The 14,598-nt window shown below is 46.6% G+C and overlaps 1 protein-coding gene across 3 annotated transcripts in view; it reads left to right on the forward strand.

Moving 5' to 3' along the window:
* KSR2 (kinase suppressor of ras 2) overlaps window positions 1-14,598 on the forward strand; it is a 516,345-nt gene that overhangs the window by 483,763 nt on the left and 17,984 nt on the right. For all 3 annotated transcript variants that reach the window (XM_017887889.1, XM_017887888.1, XM_017887887.1), the window contains 2 exons: window positions 8,104-8,200; window positions 9,238-9,371. In XM_017887889.1, the coding sequence (XP_017743378.1) occupies window positions 8,104-8,200; window positions 9,238-9,371 (231 nt within the window). The remainder of the gene's footprint in view (window positions 1-8,103; window positions 8,201-9,237; window positions 9,372-14,598) is intronic.

The following is a 14,598-nucleotide window of genomic DNA, read 5'->3' on the forward strand; positions in this document are numbered from 1 at the left end:
TCCCTCCCACAACACATGGGAATTCTGGGAGATACAATTCAAGTTGAGATTTGGGTAGGGACACAGTTAAACCATATAACTGCCCTCTTAGGGCTTACAGTCTGGAGTGGGGAGACAGTTCATCATCATAGGCTCCAGGCAACACCTGTTCAATTACAACTACAACAGGTGTTGCACAGGTAGAGTCCACAGTGCTTCAGGGACTTACTGGAGGGAGTGACCTAGTTGGAGAGGCCATGGGAGGCTTTTGAGGCAAGTGGGAAAAGCATTGCAGACCAAGGAAATGGCAGAGGCAAAGGTTCGGAGGTGGGCTGGTGTGATTGGAACTCCGTGAATGACAGGGAGAGTCATACGAGAAGAGGGAAAACGGTGTGTAGGAGCCAGACTACATGGGACCTCCAGGCACTGGGAGACTTGGGTGTCTATCCAGAGAGCACTGTGGAGTCATTGTAGCAGTGGAGTGACCGGATCAGTTTTGCATTTTGAAGCAGTTGCTCATAGTACCGGATGGAGAATGAACTGGGGAAGCCAGAGAGACAGTGAGGAACCGTTGTCATCATTCAGGAAGAAAAATCTTAATGGTAATATTATTAGTGATAATACGAGCAGCTGGTGAAGGAGTAGACGCTGTAGCTAGACACCGGATGAAGCACTTGTGTGCTTTCATCTCAACCTCACACCTGCTCACGAGGCAGCACTTACTGCCCCACTGTTTTAGTGGCTTGAAACAACAAACAACGAGAACATGGTTCTGAAAGTCAGAAGTCCAAAGTGGGTCTCATGGAGCTAAAATCAGGATACTGGCAGGGCTATGCTCCTTCTAGAGGTTCTAGGGGAGAATCCGTTTTCTTGCCTTTTCCAGCTTTTTAGAGGCTGCCTGCATTCCTTGGCTCATTGCCCCCTCCTCTATCTTCAAAGTCGGTGATGGTGGGTTGAGTCCTTCTTCCCCATCACATCCGTCCAGCCCCCTCTTCTATCAGATCTCCTTTTGCCTCTCTCTTTTGTCTCCCCCTTTGCGTTTGAAGACCTTTGTGACATCCATCTGGCCCACCTGGCTAATCTGTCTGTCTCAATAACATCTGCAAAGTCCCCTTTGCCATGTAGGGTAAATTTTCACCAGTTCCAGGGATTAGGATGTGGACATCTTTGGAGCCATTATTCGGTTCACCACACTCCTGGTTATAGAGGCAGAGCCTGTGCCCCCATGAGATACAGTGTGCCCCAAGGCCATGGGGGCTTGGGGTGACAGAGCTGGGCTGGGAGCCAGGGTGTCAGTCCTCAGAGGTGGCTGCTCCCAGAGAAAGCCCCTGCTGCCCACTATTCACGCCTGGCCCGGGTGCCTGGGCTTGGTGGTGAGGCGTTTGGAGGAGGGAAAGGGCATGGCTGCCACCGGCATCCAGACTTCTGTCCCAGCCACTGTTTTGGCAGAATGAGCCCGTCTGGACAGAGGCCCTCAGAGACAAACCTTCTAGATGGTTTTATCTCACTGTTTCTGACAAGCCCCTTTTAGGTTGGTTTATAATAAACATCTCGTACCCACAGTGCCATCTTAGCGAAAGGCTCTCTGTGTCACCTGAGATAGGGGCTCAAAGGGCAGCCTTGTGGGTACTGCCTGAGGCCAGGCTGGGAGAGGTGGGGTACCTGCAGATAGGATGGGGAATTCCCAGGCCTTGCCCCTCTTCTTGGAGAAAGATGATTTTTGGTGTAGAGAGATACCAAGAGGTGCATGTGCGTGTGTGTACTAGAAGCTAGAGAGGTACTAAATACACTATTGAGCCACTAAAACACTTTCTACTGACCTCCAGATGGACTGTACTACCAGCAGGCCTCATTAATCTTCATTGCCACAGGCGATGGGGATAGTGACGTTACAGCTACCACTTTCTGAGGGCTTATGACATGCCAGAGACTCAGAAAAAGTTGCTAAGAAGCAAAAGATGGGTTTTAAGAACATAGCCTCAGATCCAGATGGCCTGCATTAAAACCCCAGTTCCTGCAATTCCACAATTGGGTATTTATCCAAAGGAACGGAAATCAGCATGTCAAAGAGAGATCTGTGCTCCCTGGTTCATTGTAGACCTCTTCACAATAGCCAAGATATGGAATCAACCCAAATCCATCAACAGATGAATGGATCAAGAAAATGTGGCATATAAATGCAATGGAATACTATTCAGCCTTAAAAAAAGAAGGAAATCCTATCGTGCATGACAACATGAATGAACCTGGAGGACATTATGCTAAGTGAAATAAGGCAGGCATAAAAAGACAAATACCGGCCGGGTGTGGTGGCTCAGGCCTGTAATCCCACCACTTTGGGAGCCGAGACGGGGTGGGGGGCGGGGGGTATTGGGAATCACCTGAGGTCAGGAGTTCAAGACCAGCCTGGTCAACATGGTGAAACCCCATCTCCACTAAAAATACAAAAATTAGCTGGGTGTGATGGTAGGCACCTATAATCCCAGCTACTCAGGAGGCTGAGACAAGAGAATTACTTGGACCCAGGAGGCGGAGGTTGCAGTGAGCTAAGATGGTGCCACTGCACTCCAGCCTGGGCGACAGAGTGAGACTCTGTCTCAAAATAAATACATAAATTAAAAGACAAATATCACATGATCTCACTTATATGTGGAGTCTAAAACAGTCAGTCATAGAAATTGAGTAGAATGGTGGTTACCAGAGGCTGGGGAGTGTGGGGAGTGGAGAGACTTTGATCAAAGGACACAGAACCTCATTTAGACAGGAGGAACAAGTCAAGAGATCTATTGAACATCATGGTGATTATAATCAATAACAATATGTTATATACTTGAAAATTGCTGAGGGAGTAGATTTTAAGTGTTCTCACCACACACACAAAAATGTGAGATAATGCATAAATGAAATAGCTTGATTTAGCCATTCCACATATATACATACATCAAAACACCATGTAGTACACAATAAATATATACAACTTTTACACATTAAATTAAAATCATCCCAGCTCTACCTAACCCCTGAGCCTCAAGTTTGTCATCTATAAAATGAGATTGATACCATGCTTCATTGAACCATTGAAGATACCTTCAATTAGAATATTCACCATTTAGGCTGGGTGCAGTGGCTCATGCCTGTAATCCCAGCACTTTGGGAGACCGAGGCAGGAGGATCACTTCAGCCCAGGAGTTTGAGACCAGCCTGGACAACACAGTGAGACCCCATTTCAAAGAAAAGAATATTCACCATTTATTTTATGTGCTACAAAGAAAGAAATACAGTGCCAATGAAACTATGCTCTGTCAATGATTGCAGGACACATTCTGATTTGAGAGATGTGCATATTTGGAATCAATGAGATACAGCAAGAATACCCACTACGTAAGGCTCTTATCCTTAGGCTGCCTGGCACATAGAATGTGCCCAGGACATGTGAGCCTGTATTGTTTCTGCTGGACCCATTTTACAGACATGGAAACTGAGGTTGAAGTCACATCTGAAGGCCACCCAGCAGTAGTAAATGCTGGAGTCAGGATTTGGACTCAGTTTGTGCTCTGCTGTTCCCTTAGCTGTGATACCTGATTAATGGTTCAAGAATCATGTCCGATAACTGGGCACCCACACAGTGGAGGAGAGGATAGGAAGAAGATCGGGAGTGGGTTCCCATCAAGGCTATGCATCCACGAGCTGGGCCTCTGGGTGTCCATATCCTCACCCATAAAATAGATATAATAGGGTTTGCTATTATATATAGGGGTTGCAGCATTGCTAGAAGGAATCATGGAGGTGATATAGGTCCAAAGCACATGCTCAGTAAACTTTCATCCTCTTCTCCCTTCCTTTCCCCACATCCCACACTGCACGTGGCTTTTCAGCCACCATTATTAGTCATGAGAAATTCTAAGCTCAGAGCAGTTGCTGTGGACACTTGGACTGACTTGCCAGGACCATCCTAGCCTCAGTCATCCTGGACATCTGCCTGATGCCTGCTCATCTTTAAAGCTCAGCTTTCATCTTCAACTTATCTCCAGCTTAGCTCTTGATAAACACCCAGGTGGGCACAGCCAGGCCTGGATCCCCAAATTCCTCTGTAGACATTGCCCATCTGCAAATACTCTTCACTGTGTAAAGACTTTAGAAAAGGATACCTTGGGTATCAGTGCTGCTTTACATTTTTTTACAGATTTCAACACCATATATTAATTATATTAATTGTTAATTCTTTCCCTGCTTACTTTTTTTTTTTTTTTTTTTTTTTGAGACAGGGTCTCACTCTATCACCCAAGCTGGATTGTGGTGGTGCAATCACCATGCACTGCAACCTCGGCCTCCTGGACTCAAGAGATCCTCCCTCCTCAGCCTTCCAAATAGCTGGGACTATAGGCATGTGCCACTTCACACAGCTAGTTTTTTTGTGTATCCTTTGTAGAATTGGGGTCTTGCCATGTTGCCCAGGCTATGACTTTTTAAAACATGTTTTGGAAGGATAACATACCTGCAAAAGTATCCAGATCGTAAAAGAACAGCCCAGTGAGTTTCTGCTAAGTGTATCCATGTAACCAGCACCCAAATCAAAACACAGAACGCTGCCTTCCCCCAGCCCCCTAATAATGCTCCTTCCGCCGCCCGCCACACACACACACAAGGGCCATCACTGTGCTGACTTCTGGCACCTAGGTCAGTTTCATTTGCTTATGCACTTTATATAAATGGAATAGTATTGGGTGTCAGGCTTCCTTCACTCAACATTATGTTGGTGGGCTTTATCCATGCTTTTTGCAGTTAGCAGTAGTTTGGTTATTTTTATATAGTACAGCATGAACATATTTTGTTATATGTATATATCATATTTTATCCACTTTTCTGTTGACGAACATTTGGGTTGCGTCTTAGTTTGGACTACCATGACAAAGTACTGCACACTGGATGGCTTAGAAGCAACAGAAATTGTGCCTGTAGTCCCAGCTACTCGGGAGGCTGAGGCAGGAGAATCACTTGAACTCGGGAGGCAGAGGTTGCAGTGAGCCAAGATTGTGCCACCGCACTCCAGCCTGGATGACAGAGGGAGACTCTATCTCAAAAAAAAAAAAAAAAAAAAAAAAAAAAAAGGAAAGAAAGAAACAACTAAAATTTATTTCTCACAGTTCCAAAGGCTGAAAAGTCAACAATCCAGTGCTAGCATGGGCAGATTCTGGGGAGGGCCATCTTCCAGACTGTTGACTTCTCCTTGTATCCTCATATGGCAGGAAAAGAGTGAGAAAACTGGCTGGAGTCCCTTTTAAAAAGCACTAATCCCATTCATGAGGCTCCGCCCTCATGACTTCATTATCTTCCAAAGCCCCACCTCCTCATACCATCACACTGGGATGAGGATTTCAACATACAGATATGGGGACACAAACATTCAATCCATTGCTGGTTGGTTCTAGTTTGGGATTTCAACAGACAGGTTGCTGTTAACATTCTAGTGCATGTGTAGGCGTGAATATGAGAATTCATATCTGTTGGGTACTTACTTAGAGGAAGAATTGCTGGTTGTAGATTTGTATAGTCCGTTTTCATGCTGCTAATAAAGACCTACCGGAGACTGGGTAATTTATAAAGGAAAGAGGTTTTATGGACTCACAGTTCTACATGGCTGGGGAGGCCTTACAATTATGGTGGAAGACCAAAGAGAAACAAAGGCACGTCTTACACGGCAGCAGACAAGATTGCTTGTGCAGGGGAACTCCCCTGTATAAAACCATCAGATCTCATAAGACTTATTCAATACCAGGAGAACAGTATGGGGGAAACTGCCCCCATAATTCAATTATCTCCACCTGGCCCTGATCTTGACACATGGGAATTATTACAATTCAAGGTGAGATTTGGGTGGGGACACAGCCAAACCGTATCAGGTTATTATTTGTATGTATATTTCACCTGAGTAGCTGTGCCAAACTGGTGCAGTAGTTTCTCCAGAAGCTCCTGAGGGCATATGGGAGTGAAAGAAGCAAAGACCAGTAGCTGCTGAAGGGAAAGAGGACGTAAGGAGGGAAAGAAGACAAGGGGTGGAAATCTGAAGCTTGAGACTTTCCTGCAGTTACCCTGAGCAGGAGACTCCGGGGAGTCTTGGAGCCTTGTTGGCGGTGATTTGCTCTGCGGTCTGCAGTGGGGAGGGTAATTTCTGGGCTTTGGCCTGTGATGAGTGTAGGTGGCTGTTCAGGAACAAAGTATCCAGGGGAGGGAATCCGTCCACAGTCTCAAATATTGAAATGTCAACATGGAGTAATTGGCTGCTCTACCCACCCTTCCTCCACCTCTGCTCCAGCAGCCACGGCAAACGCCCTGCCTGGGACAGCAACCTAGGGGATGCCGGGTCAGCCCTGACTCATTCTGGGCTGCCTCCCGCCAACTGGCTGGGTGACCTCCTCGAACGTGTGAATCAGACTTTCTGTGAGTCAGCTACCCGGGGACTTCACCTTAAGCCGATGAAGAAAAAAATGTTAAAGATCATGGGTGGCTATCAGTAGCATTTTAGAAGAGTATACAGATGGGTGGACAGATAAACAGTATGATATGTATATAGATATATCACTTATATATATTTGCGCAAGTGTATGTGTGTCTGTTTACTATTTTGTTAATCACTTACAACTTCTTACAATAGCCAGTGATCTCATGGAAAGTTACCATGAAATGTACTAGGCATAAAGAGGTGCCTATATCTTTACATGCCTGGTTTCATGTGATTCTCCTGACAACTCAGAAAGGCAGGAGCTGTTGGCCCCATTTTGTAGATAATAAAACTGAAACTCAGAGAGGTTAATGCACCCCCCCGCCCAAGGTCACACAGCCACTAAATGACAGATCAGGATTCTAACCCCTTAGTCCTACTCTAAGTCCCCATGCTCCTAACCACTGTGCTATACTTCCCACTGGATGCCAAGGCCTGTTTCCAACTCTGTATTTCATTCAATCCTCATACTCAACTACAGGGTTAAGTATTATTAGTTTCCTTTGGTCGATGAGGAAACTGAGGCCCAGAGAGGTGAGGTAACCCATCTCAAGACAGTAAGTAAGGAGCACAGCTGGGATTCTAACTGAGATCCCTCTGATACCAGCGTTCTTGCTTCAATCACAGGACATACAATCTCAGCAAAGCCCAGTACACGACAAGGGCTCAGTAAATACCAAATGGATGAACACAATGCCAGGAGTATTTTAGCAATAACGTCGTAGGTTAAAAGAGGAAGATTCAAACGGTGATTTTGATGGAGATGGAAAATTAATTTTCACAGTGACGTTCTTTCTTCTTTTGGCCCACATTGCATACTCTGAGCCAGTCACAGTGCTTAGGGGCTGGGAGTGCTATGATGAATCTAGAATCCATTCATTCAGTGACGGCTTGTGGGTGCCTGCTCTGTGCATGCTGGGAATTGGACTCACTGCAGAGGAACGGGACGGATGAGCATACAGGCGACTAAATGAGAAGGTGTTACTTTCGCTGCATAATGTCTTTTTTCATCCTGTCATTCATCTTAAACTACTGGTCCTGGAAATGAACTCAATGAGGCTGAAAATGGTTTGAAAAACTCTATCTAGACAGGCGTCTGGTTTGGGGGTGGTATTACTGGTGTTTACACATCGCCGTCCAAACAATTGACTGCATCGTTTGCTGATGATACTTAATACACATCAGCCACCACTTTACTGGTCTTTCATCACTGTCCTCGCACACTGACTCCTGGCAAGTGCATGCAGCTGGCGTGAATGGCTAATAGAATTGCTGTCTGAGTGGCGTCTGAGGACCCAGAAGTTGTTGATTTATGTGCTGCTTTCCACCTGTGAGCCTCTGGGATGGGCTGGACGTGGCAAACCCATTTCTGAACTAGGCTGGATTCTGTGGGTGTCCTTGTCGGTCAGCCACGTTAGCCAAGTTTCTAAAGAATCTACAAGAACTTCCTCCCAGATCTCCATCCCAGAACCAGATCTGAAGTCCAGTCCCAGACTTATTATCTCATAAGCACAATAGTGGTGTGTCCACGTGTCTCTTCCATCATTTGTCACTTGAAGTAACTGTCATGGGTCACCCTCTTCTGAACAACTGCCATTAATTTATCTTGTCCTTTTGCTTTTTAGCCTCTGTAAGGGACGGACGCTCTATTCTGTCGTGAGGGACGCCAAAATCGTCTTGGATGTCAACAAAACCAGGCAGATTGCTCAAGAAATTGTGAAGGTACTGTCGGCTCTAGGGCCTCCTACCTAAATCTCAGAAAGACCCAGTTTCCCCCAGAGAAGCCCCCCAACCCCAGGACTCCTAAGATTCATGGTTGGATTTCAGACTACCAATCTGGACTTAAATTATACTTGACCTGAAAAATGCCAGGCCATGTGTAAGTAAGAATTCTGCCTCGATACGATCTTTAGGAACTATCCACCAATGGTTGCTTTCCATCTGGTGTCTCATTGCTATGGTACTTGGACCTATGCAAGGACCAGGGGGTCACATACAAGCTATTCAGCCCTCTTGGTTAGGATCCACCATCCCTCGAGGCCTTGAACTCCCATGAGTGGAAACCATCTCTCTCCACTGCTGCTAGGGAAACATCAGATTGTTGGGTGTTGTTTTGGATTAAAACAAACAAGAACATCCTGTGTTTTCTGGCAGGTGCCTTATTAGTCAGTTGTACTCAAGCTTTCATTTCTCATTTGGAGGTGTTAGGACCAAGCTGTAAGAGGAACGATGCGACTGCTCACAAAGGCAAAAAAAAAAAGAAACCACTGCAACTCTAGATGTTTGCCCTTGAACGAGGCTTCCAATAGACTCTTCTCTGTTCTTAATGGGCAGTTATGAACATCTCTTTAGGAACTCAGTGCCTTCTGCAGCATCATAGATTAAGTAGGTCTGACTATCTAGTCTTGCAGAAGAGTTAGTCTTTAAAGGGGAAGTGGATGAAAATGGTTGGTTGAATTCCTTTCCCTGGGGATCTCTTTTGCTGCTTCTTCAGGAATCAGATGAGCAAATGGGGATGGCCTTTCTGTGGTCTGAGAGTGGCAATGGATTTGTGTCTTGGGGGCCCTGCCTGTTCCTGCTTGCCATGCCTTCCCCGACCTCACCCCCAGGACCCTTGGTCAGACCCCAGGCCCTACCACTGTTGAGTGTGGTCCCATTAGGGAGCCAAGTCTTCAGGACAAGGGATGTGAACTCAAGCCAGGGTGGCAGCGAGCTCTTAGGTTGTTCTCTGGCAACTCCCTGTTCCTTGCTTCTTGCAGGGCATGGGCTACCTCCACGCCAAGGGAATCCTGCACAAGGACCTCAAGTCAAAGAATGTCTTCTACGACAATGGCAAAGTGGTCATCACGGACTTTGGACTCTTCAGCATTTCTGGGGTGCTGCAGGCTGGCAGGTGAGAGGTGGTGGGAGGACCTGGAGAGTTTCCTAACAGATGATGGTCAGGAGGTGGGAAGTTAGTCCAAATGGCTTTAGTGACCTAGACTCAGGGTTGGGCCTGAGGTTGCTGAGCTGAGTGGGTCGGCTGCTCTACTGATGCGAGATGCCAAGGCCATGCTGTGTTTCCCCATGAGAAGGCCAGCACCTTGCTCACCTGTCTTGTCTTTGAGTGTGTGTGATTGGACACAGAGCATCCCCAGATCTTTCAAAGCCCCTACCCTTGAATTTAACTGGAGGGCTCTCCTCTAACCCTAAGTACTCACCTGGAAGTTGAGATCACCCAAGAGGCCTTGCTCAAAGTTTTCTTAGGAATTAATTGATTTTAGTACAGGAAGAGTACAGTTAACGGCAAGGGGTTTAAAGTCAGATGCAACCATGGCCTGACACAGCTCTTCCACTTATTAAATGTGACTTTAATCAAGCCGAACAACGTCTCTGAACTTTAGTTTCCTTGTCTGCAAGAAAAGTGGTAGGTTTGATGATGTCTTCCTCAATCAGTTCTTGTGAGGATAAAATGAGAACAAGCATCAAGCATCCACCCAATGCCTGATGCACCTCAAAAGCTCCACAAAGGGTAGCTGCTGCTGAGTTGTTGTAATTAGTATTAATTTGCATATACCTCCCAGTATCACCCAGGAGAATCATTAACCGTCGTTAAGTAATTAACTCTCAGCCACTACTCACCCTAGAGCAAGCCGCATTGAATTGGCCACGTGAAAAGCAGCTTGATCTCAGATAACCTGTAATTCAGAAAGTCTACCCTTGTGACTTTTAATTTGAACTGTGCTCTCTCTCTCTCTGTCTCACTCTCTCGCTGTCTCTCTCTCACTCTCGCTCTCATTTTAAACCTCTGCATGCTTTTTGTAATCCTGCATTTTGTAACGAATGGTGCATCTCTTCAGAAAGCCCACAGTTTCTCTCATTTTACTTCAGTTTCAGCTGCTTTTGAGAAGTGGCTCAAGCCTGTAATCCCAGCACTTTGGGAGGCCGAGGCGGGCGGATCACAAGGTCAGGAGATCGAGACCATCCTGGCTAACACGGTGAAACCCCGTCTCTACTAAAAAATACAAAAAAAAAAAACTAGCCGGGCGAGGTGGCGGCGCCTGTAGTCCCAGCTACTCTGGAGGCTGAGGCAGGAGAATGGCGTGAACCCGGGAGGCGGAGCTTGCAGTGAGCTGAGATCTGGCCAGTGCACTCCAGCTTGGGTGACAGAGCGAGACTTCGTCTCAAAAAAAAAAGAGAGAACCACGGATTTTTTTTTTTTTTTTGAGGAATGCCGCAGGGACCCCGACAAAGTGAATCTTGTTTGTGCTGTACGATACCTTGAATCTGTTATAAGTCGGACCATTTGGAATCTGACAAAGCTTCACGTAGCTGTTTCTGTGTGATAAGGACCAAACAGATGCTTAAGTTTCTTTTTCAGATTTTACTCCACCCAAGAAAGATTAACCGTAGTCTACAAAACTGTCTGTAGTCCCTAAGGCAGTAAGTAGGCAGTAAATATATAAATATATCAAGAGATACTGGAGAGAGTCCCTCCAGTTGGAACCCAAGAAGCCCAGGAGGGCAAGACCGTGTAGAATCCCTTCTTCCCTCTGACTCCCCTGCAGCAGTTAAGTTCCTGGTTCGCTGGCAGGGAACTCATACCCTTCCCAGTTTCCCAGTGTCCCAGGAGAACTGCAAGGAGGCAATGGTGGGTGACTTCACTGTGAACCCAAGTATTTGCATCAAGACAAAAGGAGGCCCAGTAAGAGTTTTCTCTAACTTGCTTCTGGGCTTTTATAAAAAGCAGACATTCTTCCCTCCTGGTGGCATGTCCACACTTCTCCCTTTCACCTCACCAGTGGCTTCTCCCTGTGGTGGAGGAAAGGGGTGCAGGACCTCTGATTTTCTTCCTTTAGACTCAGTTTTCTGAAGCCACAAGGAGAAGAGGAAGAAAAAGAAATGGAATGGAATGGAATGGAATGGAATGGAATGCCTTGGGCATCCCTTCCTTTAGCTCATTCATGGAGACCCAATGTCATCCAGGAAGTTAGTTCAACCAAGTCAAGGGCAATGTGGCTTCCAGTCTGCTTGTCCAGACAGCAGCCCCTCCCACCCCTGCCCCAGCCAGGTTGTCAACACAAACCCAGGGAGTGCCCTCAGCAACATCTCCCAACAAGAAATTCACATTTCCCAGCCACGCACAAGTAGCCATCAATCACTTCTTATGCTTTTATCCTTGTTCCAGTTATGTATTATCCTACAATGAACCATCTCAAAACTTAGTGGCTTAAAACAAGGTATTGTCATCCCTCATTGTTCTGTGGGTTGACTGGGCTCAGCTGAGCTCTTGTGCTCAGTTTGTCGTAGGTACAAATTGGATGGGGGGTAAAATTGGAGACAACTGAAGGCTTCCTCATTCACACAGCTGGGCTGGGCTGGCTGAAACATCTGGGGGACTGATGGGGTCTTTCTCATCTCCCTACTTTTCCCTCTTCATGCAGCCTCTCTGCATGACTACACTGGGTTTCCTCACACCATGGCAGTCTCAGGGTAATCAAACTTATGTAGCAAGTGGGTTCTACCAAAGCAAGCACGTTGCAAACCATGACAGGGAGGTGGAACTCTTGGGTGTCCCATGAATCCCAGGACGTTCCCCAGGTAGTAGATTTGCCTCAATATTTATGAATACCTCCAGTGTAGCTCTAGGGATCCACAGAGTCCCCTCAGAGGTTCAGGTCCATTTATTCCCTCTTGTTTATGCAAAGGCATGTTTGATAACTGCCCCCATTGCAGCCTGGAGCCCCCAGTGCAGCAGCCAGAGTCCAGGAGACACCCCTTGAATAAGGGGCATCTATGGCCCTAATCAACAACCTGGGGGCTGGATTATAGGAGTGGAGAGAGAAGGGAGCTGGCCAGGCTTTGGGCATTGCAGGAAGCAGGGCCAGTATCTCTCAGGAGATAGGCCTGGAAGTTCCCTCATTCATTATTCACTCAGCCAGTCAGCAAATAATTAGGGAGTGAATGTATTAGTCAGCTTGGGCTGCTGTAACACAATACCAGACTCGGGTTTAAACAACAGACATTTATTTTCTTACAGTTCTGGAGGCTGAAAGTCCAAGATCAAGGTGCTGGCAAATTTAGTGTCTAGTGAGGGCTCTCTTCCCGGCTTGCAGACGGCCACCTTCTTACTGTGTCCTCATATGGCCTCTTCTCTGTGCACTGAAAGAGAGAGAGAGAGGTCTTTGATGTCTTTCCCCTTCTTATAAGGACACCAATCTTATTGGATTAGGGCCCCAGACTTATGACCTCACTTAACCTTAATCACCTCCCTATAGGCTTTATCTCTAAATACAATCAAATTGAGGGTTAGGGGTTCAACGTAATAAATTTGGAGGAGACAAAATTCTGTCTATAATACCTTGAGATAGATTCCAGAAACTTGTTTAATACACATCTAGGGGTTCCCTGATCCTCAGTTTCCTCACCTGTAAAATAGGAGTAGGGGCAGGCACTAATTAATAGCACCTACCTCATAAGGCTGTTTTGGTGATTAAATGGGATACAGATGAGGAAGGCTTAGTTTAGCATTTTGCTTTTTTTTTTTTTTTTTTTGGAGACAGGATCTCTTGCTTTGTCACCCAGGCTGGAATGCAGTAGTGCAATCATGGCTCACTGCAGCCTCAACCTCTGAGCCGTCCTCCTACCTCAGCCTCTCAAGGTCTTGGGCTTACAGGTGTGCACCACCATACCCAGCCAGGCTTTTTAATGGTTCTCTCCAGAAATTCTCGTAGAATTGGGGTGAGGTGCCTAGTCCCTGGGGTTTTAAAGACTTGTACTCAAACAGATCTCAGCTCTGTCCCTTTGGACAGGTCACTTAAATGTTTTGAGCCTCCGTTTTCTTATCCACAGAACAGGATGATAGCTCTCAGAGTGTGGGCTTGTGAGGCCTAAGTGGGATGGGCACTCTGATAAACAGTAAGCATTCAGCAGGAGTCACTTGCCTTCCTGCCCTCCCCTCAGTTATTAGAGCTTGGGGTATGGATAGCCCTTGGTGCCCAGCAGGGAGAGACCACCCCTCAGCCTGAGGCAGGGATGGAGCAGCCCAGTGATGTGAGTGTGTTCTGCACATCCAGACAGACTCCAGCATACAGCTGTTCTGCCGTCGCCAAGAAAAGGTATCATTTTAGATGCCAGTGCTGTCTTGCCAGCCTCCCAAATCCTGTTATTAATCATAATAACCATAATGAAGATGATTTGGGTTTGCCACCAGTGGGCCTATCGCCATGGGAATGGGGCACCACAGGGTGTTAGTGCCAGGCCTGGCTCCTGGCCCCCTACCACACCGGCCCCAGGCTGATGGCTCTTGCGTGGCCACCATTCCACCTCCTGCCCTGGCCCCAAAATGCCAGTTCTCTGCTGACCCCATGAGTCAGGAAGAGGTGGCAGGGGTGTTTGCAAAAAGATGGGAGCAGAGAAGCTTCCCTTGGGCAGGAGCACCCCAACCCACTCCACCCCCAGTGGCCCAGTCATTGCAGGGGAATGTTGTCTGGCCTATACCAAAGACTTTCATGGAGGACATTCCTACTGTGGGCTCTAGTCTCAAATCCACTTCTGAGTCCTCAAGATAAACACATACACGTAAGCAGATATATACATGTGTAATGATTACGTCCAGTAATTGTGTGGCTCTGGCAGCTGACACAGTCCTGTGCCATGCACTGTCTCATTTTAGTCCTTGCAACAGCTCTGTGAAGTACAAATTAATGTGCCCATTTTACAGATGGGAAAATAGAAATTTGGGTCTGCTCAAGGTTCCATAGCTAGTAAGCACAGATGGAGCCTTCAACCTCTGTGGGTGTTCCTGATTGTAGAAGCAAGAGCTGATTTAACTCTGCTGACTCAAGAGTTTGCTAGTGAGTTTGAGTAGTAGTTTCTAGCACAGGATGTGTTGCATCATGTCTTTTGTGTAGAATGCAGGAGCAAGTCATGTGTTATTAATCCTGAAACACTGAGATTTGGTTCATTTCCTTATCTTGTATAAATTAGGACAGTGATTCTCAACCAGGGCAATTTTTCTCCTCCAGGGGACATTTGATGATGTCTGAAGACATTTTTAGTTGTCATGATTGGGGAAGGGGTGCTAATGGCCTCTCATAAGTAGAGGTCAGGGATGCTGCTGAACATCCTACGATGCCCAG

Source organism: Rhinopithecus bieti, unplaced genomic scaffold (assembly GCF_001698545.2).
Source record: "Rhinopithecus bieti isolate Rb0 unplaced genomic scaffold, ASM169854v2 scaffold_17010, whole genome shotgun sequence".
Classification (NCBI taxonomy): Eukaryota; Metazoa; Chordata; class Mammalia; order Primates; family Cercopithecidae; genus Rhinopithecus; species Rhinopithecus bieti.